We start from the raw sequence: 15,628 nt of genomic DNA on the forward strand, positions 1-15,628 counted from the left end.
GAGATTCTCCAGCTGTTTGGCTATCTCTGGCATCATTAGGAGTGATAGAAGACATCAAAATGTGATAAAAGTAACTATTTCTATGTCAGAACTCACCTCCTGGCCTAAAACCACTAACTCAAAGAGTAGAGAACAGGCAGCATCAAGGTACTCAGCTAGCAAGGTTCGAAGCTGAGAAAGAGGGAGAGAAAAAGACAGATAGGGAGACCGAAATATACAGCATAAGGCAGATTATTATGAAATACAAAATAATCAGTCTTTAACAAATGCAAAACACAAGCAGTCACCTCAGACTGGAGGGAGGATTCCTCTTGGTGTGTGTGGAGCTCTGGGTCACACACCACAGCCAGCAGCAGCTGGACTGTTAGGGCACCTCTGCAATGAGGCAAGTATATTTTGGGCTTTATAGCAGATTGAGAGTAGTTGTCATTTATAAGCGTCTACACAATGGATAAGATAGGATAGTTGGGCGAAACACACTTGGTAACAAAAGGCCCCGAGTCATTTTATTTGGACGATTTGATGAGTTTGATCATTGCATCCCATCCTTTGCAGTGTCTTGTCCTGTGTTGTATCATTAGGTGGTTCAAGACTGTGAGAGTAATTTAAAAGCAGGGGACAGGATAGGACAGGACAGGGTAGCCACCAAAATGTAGATGGGAAAAGACATTAACTTCACCAGAGAGAGGCATATAAAGGACAGGACACCAAACCATCGGAGCCTTACTGACCATCACCAACAGTGAGTCAGATTCTGAGTGTGGCTCAGAAAGGCAGTTAGACAGACACAAAGCAAGAAAAATAGAAAAGGCAGGATAAAGGAGTTCTTTACTTTTTGGCTGTCAGAATGCTGAGCCTAGCTGGTTCCACCTCGGTCTCTCTGAACATGACAGCCAGGGTCTGTGTGATCAGCGTACTAAGTCTGGGGAAAGATGGAGGTGGGAATGACATGAGGATGGTGTTAAAAACTTCTATTAAAATACATCCCAGTAGAGTTGGGCACTATAATGTTAATATAGTAACCCAGGGTATTCAAACATGATGACGGTATCCATGTAATCACCGACGTATTTCTGCACTTCTTCTGTCTAATAAACTAAACTAACTTCATCCATTAAGTAAGGGATAATGTACAGCTAACCAGTTATTATTGTGAAATAAAACCCTTCAGAGTGATTCAAGACCCCTCCTCGGCTGTCTCGCTGTACATTATCCCACTTATTACACAGCTACTTACTAAAGAAATCAATAATTTGACACGAAATATTGATTTAAAAATGCTTTTATTGATTTATAAATTATTTTATTGCCCCGCAAAAAAAGTCTATTAGATTCATTAGTCCATTAGAACCGCGTCCATAACAAGTCTGCTATTCAGAAATAACAGATTGTAGAATGCCATAATTGACCAATCAGAATCGAGTATTCAATAAAGCCATGTAAGTACAATTTATAACAGTGAGCACCTGCCTATGGCTACACAATTACGAATGCATCACTTTATGTGTAAAGTCCAGTTGGACCTCCAAAACCAACTGTAGCAGGCATTTGAAAAAACAACTAGATAGCCTATTATTATTATTATTATTATTATTATTAATTAACTGGACAGTGCGCAATGTAAACTTCTACGGATGCGTTTTTGACATACATAGCCAAGAAAAAAATGGCATTATTCCACATGGGGGACAAAACGTCATTTAAATCCTTGATCCACTTTAAAAGCTGCCCAGGAGAAAGTGTTTTTTTCCTACACAACTTGTGTAACAAAATTGGACAGAATATCCATGAGGATTAGTGCAACTGTAAATAACAGATGATTGCCATGACCTCATTTTCAAATTTGCATGGTGGTGTTGCAAAGAAAGCTTCCTGCAGTCCCCTACTGTCTTTTTTTAATCACTTTTTTAAAGCCAGTAATACCATATACCCTAGCAATATATACCCTGGTAATATATACCCTGGTAATATGGGGCACATATACCCTGGTAATATATACCCTAGTAATATATACCCTAGTAATATATACCCTGGTAATATGGGGGACTGTTTGATGGCATGAAAATATGGATACCACTCAATCCTATATACCAGATAAAAGATTTGTCTTAAACAATTATACCTATAACCTAAGTAAGGGATAATGTACAGTGAGCCAGTCATTATTGCGAAATAAACCTCTTCAGGGTGATCCAAGACCCCTCCTCGGTCGGCTCGCTGTACCTTATCCCGCTTATTACACGGCTTCTTACTAAATAAACCAATGATGTGACACAGAAAAATGATTTGAAAATGATTTTAAAAGGATTTTATTGTTTCTGCTAAAAGAAATAGTCCATCAGATCTGTATCAGACTGTAGAATGCCGTGATTGACCAATCAGAATCAAGTATTCGACAAAGCCGTGTGATAAATACCTACAACGTTCTGATGAGTACAGGAACCTATCTCAGGTGTAGACCTGAGACAGTAAAAAATAAAGTGGAAGTGGAAATACATATCAGTGAACGGAAAACATTTGGAGATGTAAAGTAACGGGGAGTGCAGAAGAGAGGTGAAGAAGAGAGTGCAGGCAGGGTGGAGAAGAGTGTCAGGAGTGATTTGTGACAGAAGGGTACCAGCAAGAGTTAAAAGGAAGGTTTACAAGATGGCTGTGAGACCAGCTATGTTATATGGTCTGGAGACAGTGGCACTGATGAAAAGACAGGAGGTGGAGCTGGAGGTGGCAGAGATGAGGATGATAAGATTTTCATTGGGAGTGATGAAGAAGGACAGAATTAGGAACGAGTATATTAGAGGGACAGCTCAGGTTGGACAGTTTGGAGACAAAGCAAGAGAAGTAAGATTGAGATGGTTTGGACATGTGTGGAGGAGAGATGCTGGGTATACTGGGAGAAAGATGCTGAATATGGAGCTGCCAGGGGAGAGAAAAAGAGGAAGGCCAAAGAGGAGGTTTATGGATGTGGTCAGGGAGGACATGCAGGTGGCTGGTGTGACAGAGGAAGATGCAGAAGACAGGAAGAGATGGAAACAGATGATCCTCTGTGGCGACCCCTAACGGGAGCAGCCGAAAGCAGTAGTAGCAGTAGTAGTCGTAGTAGTAGTAGTAGCAGTAGTAGTAGTAGTAGTTAGTAGTAGTTAGTAGTAATAGTAGTTAGTAGTAGTAGTAGTAGTAGCAGTAGTATTAGTTAGTATTAGGTAGTAGTAGTTAGGAGTAGTTAGTAGTAGTAGTTAGTAGTTAGTAATAGTAGTAGTAGCAGCAGCAGTAGTAGTAGTAGTAGTTTGTAGTAATAGCAGTAGTAGTTAGTAGTAGTAGTAGTTAGTAGTAGTTAGTAGTAGTAGTAGTACTAGTAGTAGTAGTAGAGATTTACAAAGCCTGCACACATGAAGTCTGGCTCATCAGCAGCGCTGAGCTTGTTGCGTATAAACAAAGCATCTCAGAGACTCGCTGACGTTAAGCAGTCAGTGAGCTTAGAGGTTCGGACAACTAGGAAACACACTATTTGTCAAACACACTCACAAACACACGCAGAGCTTACAGCAGCTGGTCTGTGGTGAGAACGTCTGTGGGAAGAACCTCAGAGCTCTGACAGCTCTGCATGGAGTCCTCCAGAGTCTGGACCAGAAACACACACACATCACTGGACTGGAAGAGAGAGAGAGAGAGAGAGAGAGAGAGAGAGAGAGAGAGAGAGAGAGAGAGAGAGAGAGAGAGAGAGAGAGAGAGAGAGAGAGAGAGAGAGAGAGAGAGAGATGCAAATATAGATAGATAGAGAGAGAGAGAGAGAGAGATAGATAGATAGATAGATAGATAGATAGATAGATAGATAGATAGATAGATAGATAGATAGATAGATAGATAGATAGATAGATAGATAGATAGATAGATAGATAGATAGATAGATAGATAGATAGATAGATAGATAGATAGATAGATAGATGATAGAAGGAGTGAGAGAGAGTGAAGATAAATAGATAGACAGACAGACAGATAGAAGGAGTGAGATAGAGAAGATAGCTAGATAGAGAGTGAAAATAGAGAGATAGATAGATAGATAGAGAGAGAGAGAGAGAGAGAGAGAGTGAAGATGTAGAGATAGATAGATAGATAGAGAGAGAGAGAGTGAAAATAGATAGATAGATAGATAGATAGATAGATAGATAGATAGATAGATAGATAGATAGATAGATAGATAGATAGATAGATAGATAGATAGATAGATAGATAGATAGATAGATAGATAGATAGAGAGAGAGAGAGAGAGAGAGAGAGAGAGAGTGAAGATAGAGAGAGATAGATAGATAGATAGAGAGAGAAAGAAAGAGAAAGAGAGAGAGTGAAGATAGATAGATAGATAGATAGATAGATAGATAGATAGATAGATAGATAGATAGATAGATAGATAGATAGATAGATAGATAGATAGATAGATAGATAGATAGATAGATAGATAGATAGATAGATAGATAGATAGATAGATAGAGAGAGAGTGAAGATAGATAGAGAGATAGATAGATAGATAGATAGATAGATAGATAGATAGATAGATAGATAGATAGATAGATAGATAGATAGATAGATAGATAGATAGATAGATAGATAGATAGATAGATAGATAGATAGATAGATAGATAGAGAGAGAGAGAGAGAGAGAGTGAAGATAGAGAGAGAGAGATAGATAGAGAGAGAAAGAGAAAGAGAGAGAGTGAAGATAGATAGATAGATAGATAGATAGATAGATAGATAGATAGATAGATAGATAGATAGATAGATAGATAGATAGATAGATAGATAGAATAGATAGATAGATAGATAGATAGATAGATAGATAGATAGATAGATAGATAGATAGATAGATAGATAGATAGATAGATAGATAGATAGATAGAAGATAGATAGAGAGAGAGAGAGTGAAGATAGATAGAGAGATAGATAGATAGATAGATAGATAGATAGAGAGAGAGAGAGAGAGAGAGAGAGAGGGGGAGAGAGAGAGAGTGAAGATAGATAGAGAGATAGATAGATAGAGAGAGAGAGAGAGTGAAGATAGAGAGATAGAGAGAGAGAGAGAGAGAGAGAAAGAGTGAAGATTGATAGATAGATAGATAGATAGAGAGAGAGAGTGAAGATAGACAGATGAAGAGAGACAGATGAATGAGAGAGATGAGTGATAATATGGATGTAGTAGAGCAGACATGTGACAGTTTTGAGACAGAACCCTTCCCCTTCTCCCCAGCTGGTAAAGGTTTAGCTTTGTGTCCCGTCTGGTATGCAGCCGCCACTGCAGCTGTGGTCAGACAAACCTGGACTAAGCCTCAGACTATGACACTATTAACACTAAGATCCAGTTACTGCAAATGAACCTAGCTGTGATGTGTGTAGCAAGGAGCAGTGGGCTGCTGCCTTCATGCTGCGCCAGGGGACCAACTCCAGTTCTTTTCCCATTGCCTTGCTCAGGGGCACAGACAGGAGTATGAACCCTAACATGCATGTCTTCTTGATGGTGGGGGAAACCGGAGCACCCGGAGAAAACCCACCGCAGACACGGGGAGAACATGCAAACTCCACACAGAGGATGACCTGGGATGACCCCTAAGGTTGGACAACCCCGGGGGTTCGAACCCAGGACCTTCTTGTTTGTGAGGCGACAGCGTTAACCACTGGGCCACCATGCCGCCCAACATATTGTGTTTCTATATAGTACAATGATGATTGCATATCTGCAGAATCTGCAGAATCTGCAGCTCTGCAAAATGCAATATTTCTGCTTTGCTGAAGCATAACATGACATCATGCATCACCTGGGGGGGGGTTGAGTGGTAGTGATTAACACCAAGTAAACAACCCCCCCCCCCTACTATTTGTGCAGGTTTGTGTTTGTGTGCATGTTAGTGTGTCAAACTGTATAGCTCACCCTCCAGAATAGTTTACGTAGTGTTGTGTTACGATGGGCGGCGGTTCTTAGTTCCTGTAGCAACAGGTATTGACTTTCCAGGCTGATGCCCTGCTGAAGGAGCTCAGCACTCAGTTGCCAAAACAGGTGGGCTGTCCTCTCCCAGCTACACACACACACACACAAACAGGAGATTAAAGAACATTTCCAAACTGAAAACACAATATTAAGTGTAATCCTTCTAGATAACAGTGCGGGGGGGGGGGGGGGTCTCTGTACCTCATGGCAGTAGGGTGCTTATGGGGGGAGGGGCTGGATGAAAGACCGCACCTCTTCCTGTGGAGCGGGTCTAAGATGAGCGTGGACCTCTGGACACGAAACAGTTTTAAAGTTAAGAAAAGGTTTCAGTGCCGAAAGAAAGAGAGAAGCAAAGGGAGGAGTCTCCACAGCCACTCACGATGACGAAGCTGTTCCACGAGCTGTGCAGATGCAGGTATATTCGCGACATCTGGGAAACAGCGTATAGATGCAGCTCCGCCTCTCTCTCGGCACCCTCTCCGTCTCTTTCTCCCCCGCTCACCCTTTCTCTCATCAAAAGGCGAGCCAGGACCGAGCCTCGCCTCTTGGTTACCTGGAACGCGACACCGCCGCAGAAGAGGGTGCAACTAGCATTGTGAAGAGGGTGAACTGGAAAACCTGGTGGATCAACAGACGCCCTACTCTTCTTCTGAGGACATTTCTGCATGTGCCTTTGTTAGTTGGAGGTCTTTGCTCTGTCTATCTACCTTAACAATCAACAGTCCCAGTCCGTTCCATTATCCAAACCGCTTATCCTGCTCTCAGGGTCGCGGGGATGCTGGAGCCTATCCCAGCAGTCACTGGGCGGCGGGCGGGGAGACACCCTGGACAGGCCGCCAGGTCACACACACATTCACACCTAGGGACTGTGGGAGGGAACTGGAGCCCCCGGATGAAACCCACGCAGACACGGGGAGAACATGCAAACTCCACACAGAGGACGACCCGGGACGAACCCCAAGGTTGGTCTACCCCGGGGCTCGAACCCAGGACCTTCTTGCTGTGAGGCGACCGTGCTAACCACTGCACCGCCGTGCAGCCCATAATCAACATACACTATGTCATATTTGTAAAATAATTAAACTAAGTGATTAGTAGAAAAGGACATAAATCAACAACAGACAGAGCTAGAGCCACACAAACAATGGCTGCACATTAAAATGTGAATTATGGTCCATGCATCCATACCTGGCCTGGCTCTGGGGACTTTGGACTTCTGTGTGAGGCCGATGAAGGGAGGGTTGGAGAGAGGATGGGGGAGACAGGGGAGTGGAGGGAGCGTGTGGGGGAGGCAGGCTGGATGGGAAACCGGGGCAGGTGCCTCAGGCTCAGAGTCTCAGGGTCTGGACAGGAGGCAGAGCGCACAGTCTTCAGCACTTGCAACTCCTCTCCCCCCTCGTGAGTTTGGTTCCTGATGGGTGGGGCAGAAAGATGATTCTTTTTTTTTAAATCATTGTCCAAATGTATTGCATACTGTGTACCTGTTACAGAACACTTTTGATATCTGATGTTTTTTTAAATCCATCATACTGTAGAGTGAACTTCATGGGTACTTTTCATTCAGTTCATCTTAACAGCCAAACTAGATTCAGACAGTGCCTGGATTTGAATTTCACCAGAGGGAGGATGATCGAGGGGTTCTCTTGCTGTGATAGCAAAACATTAGGGAGCAACTAAACCCTAGAACATTTTAGCGAGTTTGCTGGTATCTCCAGGTTAAAAACCGTCTAAAGGTTAAAAATATGACAGGCTGGTCTTGGTACTCTATGATGTAAGCATAGCAGCATGGGTGTAACTTATGGCGGGGTCAGGGGGCACATGTCCCCCTCAATATTTAGAAGAGGTGAATTTATCCCCCCCAAAAAATATATCATGAATGATCATGTTAACTCCCTCGCCAAAAAAGGTAAAATAACAACACAGACAGTCGAACTACTTAAAATGTCATTCGTACTTGTTTTCCAACGATTTCATACACCCCTATGCTTGGACCATACCATTTTACCCACTGGGATTGCCGACGTCGTTGTCTTGCAGTTGCTGCTGACAACCAGGAGACCGGAGCATGAATGATCGTGTGAGCAAGTGTAAGTAACGTAGCTAGCCAGCTTGCTTGTCTAGCCCAGTACACCACCCTTTCTTACCTTTGGGGTTTCTGAGTTAGATTTTCTTACGTATTTCCGGATATCTAGTTTATAACTTGTGTTTGGGGTTATCAGTTCAGACCCCCTCACGAACTAGCTAGCTAGTGTAGTGATATAACGCCATGTATATACACTGGAACTACACTAGGTGTTATGTACTACCCGGACTGTTATTATGGTTACACCACTACCATGTATGGTTATTACGTCTGCCTACTGAGCCACGATTAAACCTGAGTTCTATAACCCGGTGTGGTCATTGATCCTCGACCAATACTACCCCAAGTATTACTTCACGGTGGCAGCGGTAAAGTACTCTCTATGAAGAATGAAGATAGACTGATAAAATTGTCCGTGGATAATTTCTGTCATCATTCAAGCAAGAGTGCGCCGGAGCTGAGCTAGCCGCAAAGCTAACTAGCTAGCTAGCAACAGGAGACGTCATGGCATCGCATCTACCGACGATGAATTGGTCAGAACCGGACCTGGGTGAGGCAATTTCACTGTATAAACAGAAAATGACTCTGTATTTAGAAGATGAAAAAATAAATGGCGCAGCTAAACAAGCTAGGAAAATTTGTCGTGGAATCGGAGATGAAGGATTAAAAAGACTGAACGCCAGTGGTCTCACCGATGATGAAAAGAAAAAGCCTGCCAAACTATGGGACTTCTTTGAAAAACAGCTGAAGTTGAATGTAAATTTCAGAATCCATAGACTGCAACTGATGCAACACAGACAGAAACCAGATGAGAATATTGATGATTTTGTGACCAGAGCCAGAACACTAGCACAGAAATGTCAGTTTTCAGACGAAGAGCTTAACGAGCGTATGGTTGAGCTTATTATTGCGAGCACTCCCCATGATGCCCTGAGGAATGATCTATACAGCAAACCAAAAGGATATTCCTTAGCAGAGGTTCTGGCCGAGGGACGAAAATATGAAGCCCTGACAGCAGGCAGTGAACAGTTAGACAAACTTAGCCTGTCACACAATGAGAGAATCCATGCTGTGGACAGGGACCGCATATGTCGTAACTGTGGGAGAAGCCACAAACCACGTCGATGTCCTGCATATGATGATGAATGCAATGCGTGTGGTGCAAAAGGTCACTGGGAGCGGTGCTGCAGGAAGGCCAAACGAGAGCGCCAGGAACACTCCAGTCAGAGCAGGAGCGGGGGAAGTAAGTCCCACGCACCACAAGACAAACAACACAAGCGCAAAACCTATATAGACAAAAAGCAACAGAGCAGGACTCGCAAACATGCTGTAGAGAGTAGCAGTGAAACAGACAGTGAGAACGAAAGTACTTACCAGAAACAGTTCCACTCCATAACTATCAGTGAAAAGTGCATGCATAGCATAGACAGCAAGCCAGCCAGAGAGGAGGCGTACACAGTCCTGAAGGTGACACCACCTGACCTACTTGGTCGTGGATACACACTACGTCTGAAGATAGACACAGGTGCGTCAGGCAACACACTCCCATTGCGTACCTTCAAGCAGATGTACGGTGAAAATGCATGCACCCAGAAACGACTGAAAAAAACCAACAGGAGGCTATCTGCATACAGTGGTCACGCCATCCCCTGCCTAGGCACCATTGACATTCCATGCCAGTACAAAGAATCCAAATGGATCAATGCAAAGTTCTATGTTGTAGACGTACCAAGGCCAGCCATAGTTGGGCTGCCAACATGTGAACTGTTAAACCTAGTGACTGTCAATGTAGATGCAGTGACCGAGAAAGGACATGCAAACCAGAAAAAAGTCAACACAAGACAGACAAAACCCAAAATGACCATATCTAACAGTGCAGACCTAAAGAGAGCATACCCAGACCAGTTTGACAAAATTGGCAACTTCAGTGGAAAGGCCAAGCTCTTCCTGAAAAAGGATGCTGAACCATTCATAGACCCACCACGTAAGTGCAGCATTCACATCAAAGACAAACTGAAAGATGAACTGAATAACCTAGTCGAACAAGATGTGTTAAGAAAAGTAGAACAGCACACAGACTGGTGCTCGAGTCTGGCATACAGCACAAAGAAAGACGGTTCCCTTCGCATATGCTTAGACCCCCAAAAGCTTAATGCCAGCCTTAGGAGATGCCCACACAAGATTCCTACTGTGGAGGAACTGAACCCGAAGTTTGCAAATGCAAAAATATTCAGCAAACTTGACGCAAAAGCTGGATATTGGTCAATACACCTAGAGGAAGAGTCACAACTGCTAACCACATTCCGAACTCCATTTGGTAGATACTGCTGGAAACGTTTGCCATTTGGTCTCAGTGTCTCTCAAGATCTCTTCCAGGCAAAGATGGACCAAATCCTGGAGGGGCTCGACGGTGTCGTCAGCATAGCCGATGATATCGCAGTCTACGGCGCAAGCGAAGAGGAGCATGACAGGAACCTGACCAACCTGATGGAGAGAGCAGCCAAGACAGGTATTGTGTTCAACAGTGACAAGTGCACAATCAAACAGACAAGCATCTCATTCTTTGGCAACCTGTACACAGACAAAGGTATCAAACCTGACCCAGCCAAAATCAGGGACATCCAGAAAATGCCGACACCCCAGAACAAAGATGAACTGAGCAGATTCTTGGGGATGCTGACCTACCTGTCACCCTACATCCCAAAGTTCGCAGACAAAGCACACACACTGAGGGTGCTGCTGAAAAGTGACGTGCCTTGGACATGGGACACTGACCACCAAAAGAGCTTTGAGGACCTGAAATCAGTTATCAACGAACATGACTGCCAAAAGTACTATGATCCAAGCACACCTCTGACACTTGAGGTCGATGCATCACAGAAAGGACTGGGCATGGCATTAGTGCAGAACAAAAGACCCATAGCTTTTGGCTCAAAGACACTGGACGACTGCCAATCCAGGTACAGCAACATAGAGCGAGAAATGCTGGCCATAGTCTATGGAATGCAGCGATACCATACCTACCTGTATGGGAAGTCATTCATTGTAGTTACAGACCACAAACCCCTCGTTACCATATGCACAAAGCCACTGTATGCCGCCCCGCCACGGCTTCAGCGAATGCTGATAAAAACACAAGGATACAACTACGAGGTCACGTATCGACCAGGAAACCAGATGGTCCTGGCAGACACACTCAGCCGACTACCCAACCCTGAGAACAACAGCAACATCGAGCTGGACGAGCGCATTGACGGAATAGAGGCAGAAGTCGAGGATCCAGAGATGGTCACTGTTGCAATGATAAACTTCTCTCCCGAGAAACAGGACGCACTCCGCACGGAAACCACCAGCGACCCCAGACTCAATGCACTGAAAGAGCTGATCCACCAGGGATGGCCAGACAACATCAAAGCTCTACCAAGACAACTACGTGAGTACTGGTCATTCAGAGATGAGCTCGCAGTTGAAGCAGGAGTCATATTCAAAGGCAGACAGGTGCTCATCCCAGACTCCATGACTGATTCTATACTCGAACAGCTGCATATAGGACACCAGGGCATCGAAAAGACATGGCGACTGGTGAGAGAAAGTGTCTACTGGATCAGAATGAACGATGACATCGAAAGAGTCTGCAGGTCATGTAGCGTATGCGTGGAACATCAGGATGCAAATCCAAAGCAACCTCTCAACCCACACAACACACCGTTAAAACCATGGCAATCCCTAGCTTCTGATCTATTCGAGATCGATGGACATCAGTATTTACTGATTGTGGACAGATATTCTAAGTTCCCTCTAGTGGATGAAATGCCCATGTCTGTGTCCAGCCGGGCAGTTGCACAAAAAATGGAAATGTACATGTCTCTTTTTGGAAGGCCTGACGAGATACTTACAGATAATGGACCCCAGTACACAGGGCACGCGTTCCAGAAATTCACGGCTGACTGGGGAATCAGGCACGTGACAAGCTCACCCCACTATCCAAAAAGCAATGGATTCATTGAGAGGCATGTGCGACACATCAAATCCATTGTGAAGAAAACCATGAGACAAGGAGGTAACATACAAGTGGCCTTACTACAGGTCAGAGCAACACCCATCGACAGTAAACTACCATCACCAGCAGAACTGATCTTCGGAAGGCCAGTCACCACCCTGCTGCCGAGTCGAGGGGACCCAGGCAAGGAGGAAAACCGACTCCACCTGGAGCAGAGAACAGCAAACATGAAGGAACATCATGACCGCAGCAGCGGCAGAGAACTACCTCCACTCGGTCCCGGACAGCACGTATCTGTCCTAAACAAGGAAAAAGGGACTTGGTATCCAGCCACCGTCGTACAAAAGTGCGATGAGCCAAGGAGCTGGTTGAGCCATTGTGGAAACATCAAATGGGAACAAACTCAGACGTGGCAGGAGCCACCTGCGGGAAATTCACCACCCCCATGCACTGAGGAGCGCAAGAACCCGCTTCACAGAACCTCAACGGGACACTCATGCAGCTGGAACTTCTTCCAGCCAAACCTGTGAAACACACAAGACAGTACGCACAAGATATGGAAGAGCTGTTTCCAAACCAGCTCACTACAAGGACTATGAGTAGAGACAATCACACACAAAAGGAGGGCTCTGAATATGTTTGTATTTTGATACTGTAAAAATTGAAAACTAAACAGGGGGGATGTAGTGATATAACGCCATGTATATACACTGGAACTACACTAGGTGTTATGTACTAACCGGACTGTTATTATAGTTACACCACTACCATGTATGGTTATTACGTCTGCCTACTGAGCCACGATTAAACCTGAGTTCTATAACCCGGTGTGGTCATTGATCCTCGACCAATACTACCCCAAGTATTACTTCAGCTAGCTAGCAAGCGCTTGCTAACAGTAGTCCCTAGACATTTATGTTAGCTTAAATGAACTTGAACTGATAATTTCGGGCACATGAGATAACATAATAGGTACATCTACAAACCAATTTGTGCCAAAGGTATTGTATTAGTTCAAATGCATCTACATTTCCACAATAAATTGATGTAGAAAAAGAGCAAAATGGTGCATACAAATTCACCAGAATGCAGGAAATTAAATGTGTGATGCTCAAGATTTCCACGGGGAGGACCCCCTGACCCCCCACTAAATGTGTCCCCCCCCCAATGTTCAAGTGAAACTTACTCCACAGCATAGCAGGATAAACATAACTCCAGATAATAACATTAATATTGGATCTGTTGGATTATCAGCATTGACCGACAGACAGAGCCAGCACTAACAAGTGTCAATAGTACTGTTAATGCTGGTTAATCCAACAGATCCATTATTTGTTACTACACACAGCTGTCTTTATAAGGGTTTAGTTACTCTTTTAAGCACAACTACAAAAACATAACTGCAAAGTTTCTAAAGTAAGCTACAAACTGTTAGCATTGTCCAACCACATAGCACCGGAGGTACTGATACGAGATGAAGATGATCAAGTTTTCAACCTTTTGTTACTACTTATTAGTTCCCACATTTATAGTACTCTGGTAAATAATTGGTTCTTACTGGCTGGGGGTTGGCCATTTTCATTGCAAAGTGCATCTAAAACAAACAACAACAAAAAAACTTACGTGAGAGAATGCTACTGAGGTTTTCAGAGGACACTACGGTCATCGGACTTATCCAGGATGGCGACAAGTCTGCATATTGGCGGGATGTTGAGTGGCTGGTGTCTCTGATGCAGTCAGAACAACTTGAAGCTGAACATGCTCAAGACTGTGGAGATGACGGTGGACTTGAGGAGATACTCCTCAGCACTGTTTCCCCTCATGATATCCAACAGCCCTGTGTCAACCTGGAGACCTTCACGTTTCTGGGAACTACCATTTCCAAAGACCTGAAGTGGGGGAACAACATCAACTCCATCCTCAAAGAGGCCCAGCAGATGATGTTCTTTCTGCGGATATTGGGAAAATTTGATCTGCCATAGGAGCTGTTGAGCCAGTTGTACACTGCAGTCATTGAATCTGTCTGGTGCACATCCATCATAGGCTGGTTTGGAGCAGCAACAAAACAGGATAGGGACAGACTGCGGCGGATAGCAGAAAAGGACAGCAGAAAACAAATCATCAGCACACCCCTGCCCGTCCTGCAGGACTTGTATGCCTCCAGAGCTCGGAAATGGGCAGGCAGAACCAGCACAGACCCCCCACGCCCAGCACACAGTCTGTTTGAACTCCTACCCTCTGGCAAGTGCTACAGAGTAATGTGCACCAAAACCACCAGACATAGAAACAGTTTTTTTCCCCTACAGGCCATCTCTCTCATGAACACTTAACAGCATGGTGCAAGAATAGACACTTATCATGTAAATATTCCCTTCTGGTCAAGGTGTCTCATCTACATATCTATGATGTGCACTACCTCTTTAAATCAGATGTACAATACAAATGTACAACTGTAAATACACTTTCAACTGCTGTATAGTGCTTAAAACATAGGTATATAATATAGTATATCGTTGTGAGGTGGATGGTAGGTGAATGAATATATAGTGTGTACTTCTGGTACATAAGATAATATAGCGAGGTATAAAGTTGATCAGCCACAGCATGAGGATATGGGAAAGAGTAATAGAAGCTAGGTTAAGAGGAGAGGTGACGATCAGCGAGCAGCAGTATGGTTTCATGTCAGGAAAGAGCACCACAGATGTGATGTTTGCTTTGAGAATGTTGATGGAGAAGTATAGAGAAGGCCAGAAGGAGTTACGTTGTGTCTTTGTAGATTTAGAGAAAGCATATGACAGGGTGCCGAGAGAGGAGGTGTGGTATTGTATGAGGAAGTCGGGAGTTGCAGAGAAGTATGTAGGAGGGGTGCAGGATCGGCTCTGAGCCCTTTCTTGTTTACAATGGTGATGGACAGGTTGACGGACGAGATCAGGCAGGAGTCTCCATGGACTATGATGTTTGCGGATGACATTGTGATCTGTAGTGAGAGTAGGGTGCAGGTTGAGGAGAGCCTGGAGAGGTGGAGGTATGCACTGGAGAGAAGAGGAATGAAAGTCAGTAGGAGCAGGACGGAATACCTATGCGTGAATGAGAGGGAAGACAGTGGAATGGTCAGGATGCAAGGAGTGGAGGTGACGAAGGTGTATGAGTTTAAATACTTGGGGTCAACTGTCCAAAGTAACAGGGAGTGCAGAAGAGAGGTGAAGAAGAGAGTACAGGCAGGGTGGAGTGGGTGGAGAAGAGTGTCAGGAGTGATTTGTGACAGAAGGGTACCAACAAGAGTTAAAGGGAAGGTTTACAAGATGGTAGTGAGACCAGCTATGTTGTATGGTTTGGAGACAGTGGCACTGATGAAAAGACAGGAGGAGGAGCTGGAGGTGGCAGAGTTGAAGATGCTAAGATTTTCAGTGGGAGTAATGAAGAAGGACAGGATTAGGAACGAGTATATTAGAGGGACAGCTCAGGTTGGACGGCTTGGAGACAAAGCAAGAGAGGCAAGATTGAGATGGTTTGGACATGTGAGGAGGAGAGATGCTGGGTATATTGGGAGAAGGATACTGAATATGGAGCTGCC

General features: G+C 44.3%; 1 protein-coding gene across 1 annotated transcript in view; it reads right to left on the reverse strand.

The window, feature by feature from the left end:
* The window catches only part of c3h12orf56 (chromosome 3 C12orf56 homolog), a 47,101-nt gene that overhangs the window by 5,711 nt on the left and 25,762 nt on the right, over positions 1-15,628 (reverse strand). Inside the window, exons 3-10 of the mRNA XM_056276718.1 lie at positions 7,160-7,408; positions 6,351-6,524; positions 6,173-6,261; positions 5,915-6,059; positions 3,539-3,645; positions 833-922; positions 288-375; positions 97-171 (exon numbers count right to left, since the gene is read on the reverse strand). Coding sequence (XP_056132693.1) covers positions 97-171; positions 288-375; positions 833-922; positions 3,539-3,645; positions 5,915-6,059; positions 6,173-6,261; positions 6,351-6,524; positions 7,160-7,408 — 1,017 coding nt within the window. The remainder of the gene's footprint in view (positions 1-96; positions 172-287; positions 376-832; positions 923-3,538; positions 3,646-5,914; positions 6,060-6,172; positions 6,262-6,350; positions 6,525-7,159; positions 7,409-15,628) is intronic.

Source organism: Lampris incognitus, chromosome 3 (assembly GCF_029633865.1).
Source record: "Lampris incognitus isolate fLamInc1 chromosome 3, fLamInc1.hap2, whole genome shotgun sequence".
NCBI lineage: Eukaryota > Metazoa > Chordata > Actinopteri > Lampriformes > Lampridae > Lampris > Lampris incognitus.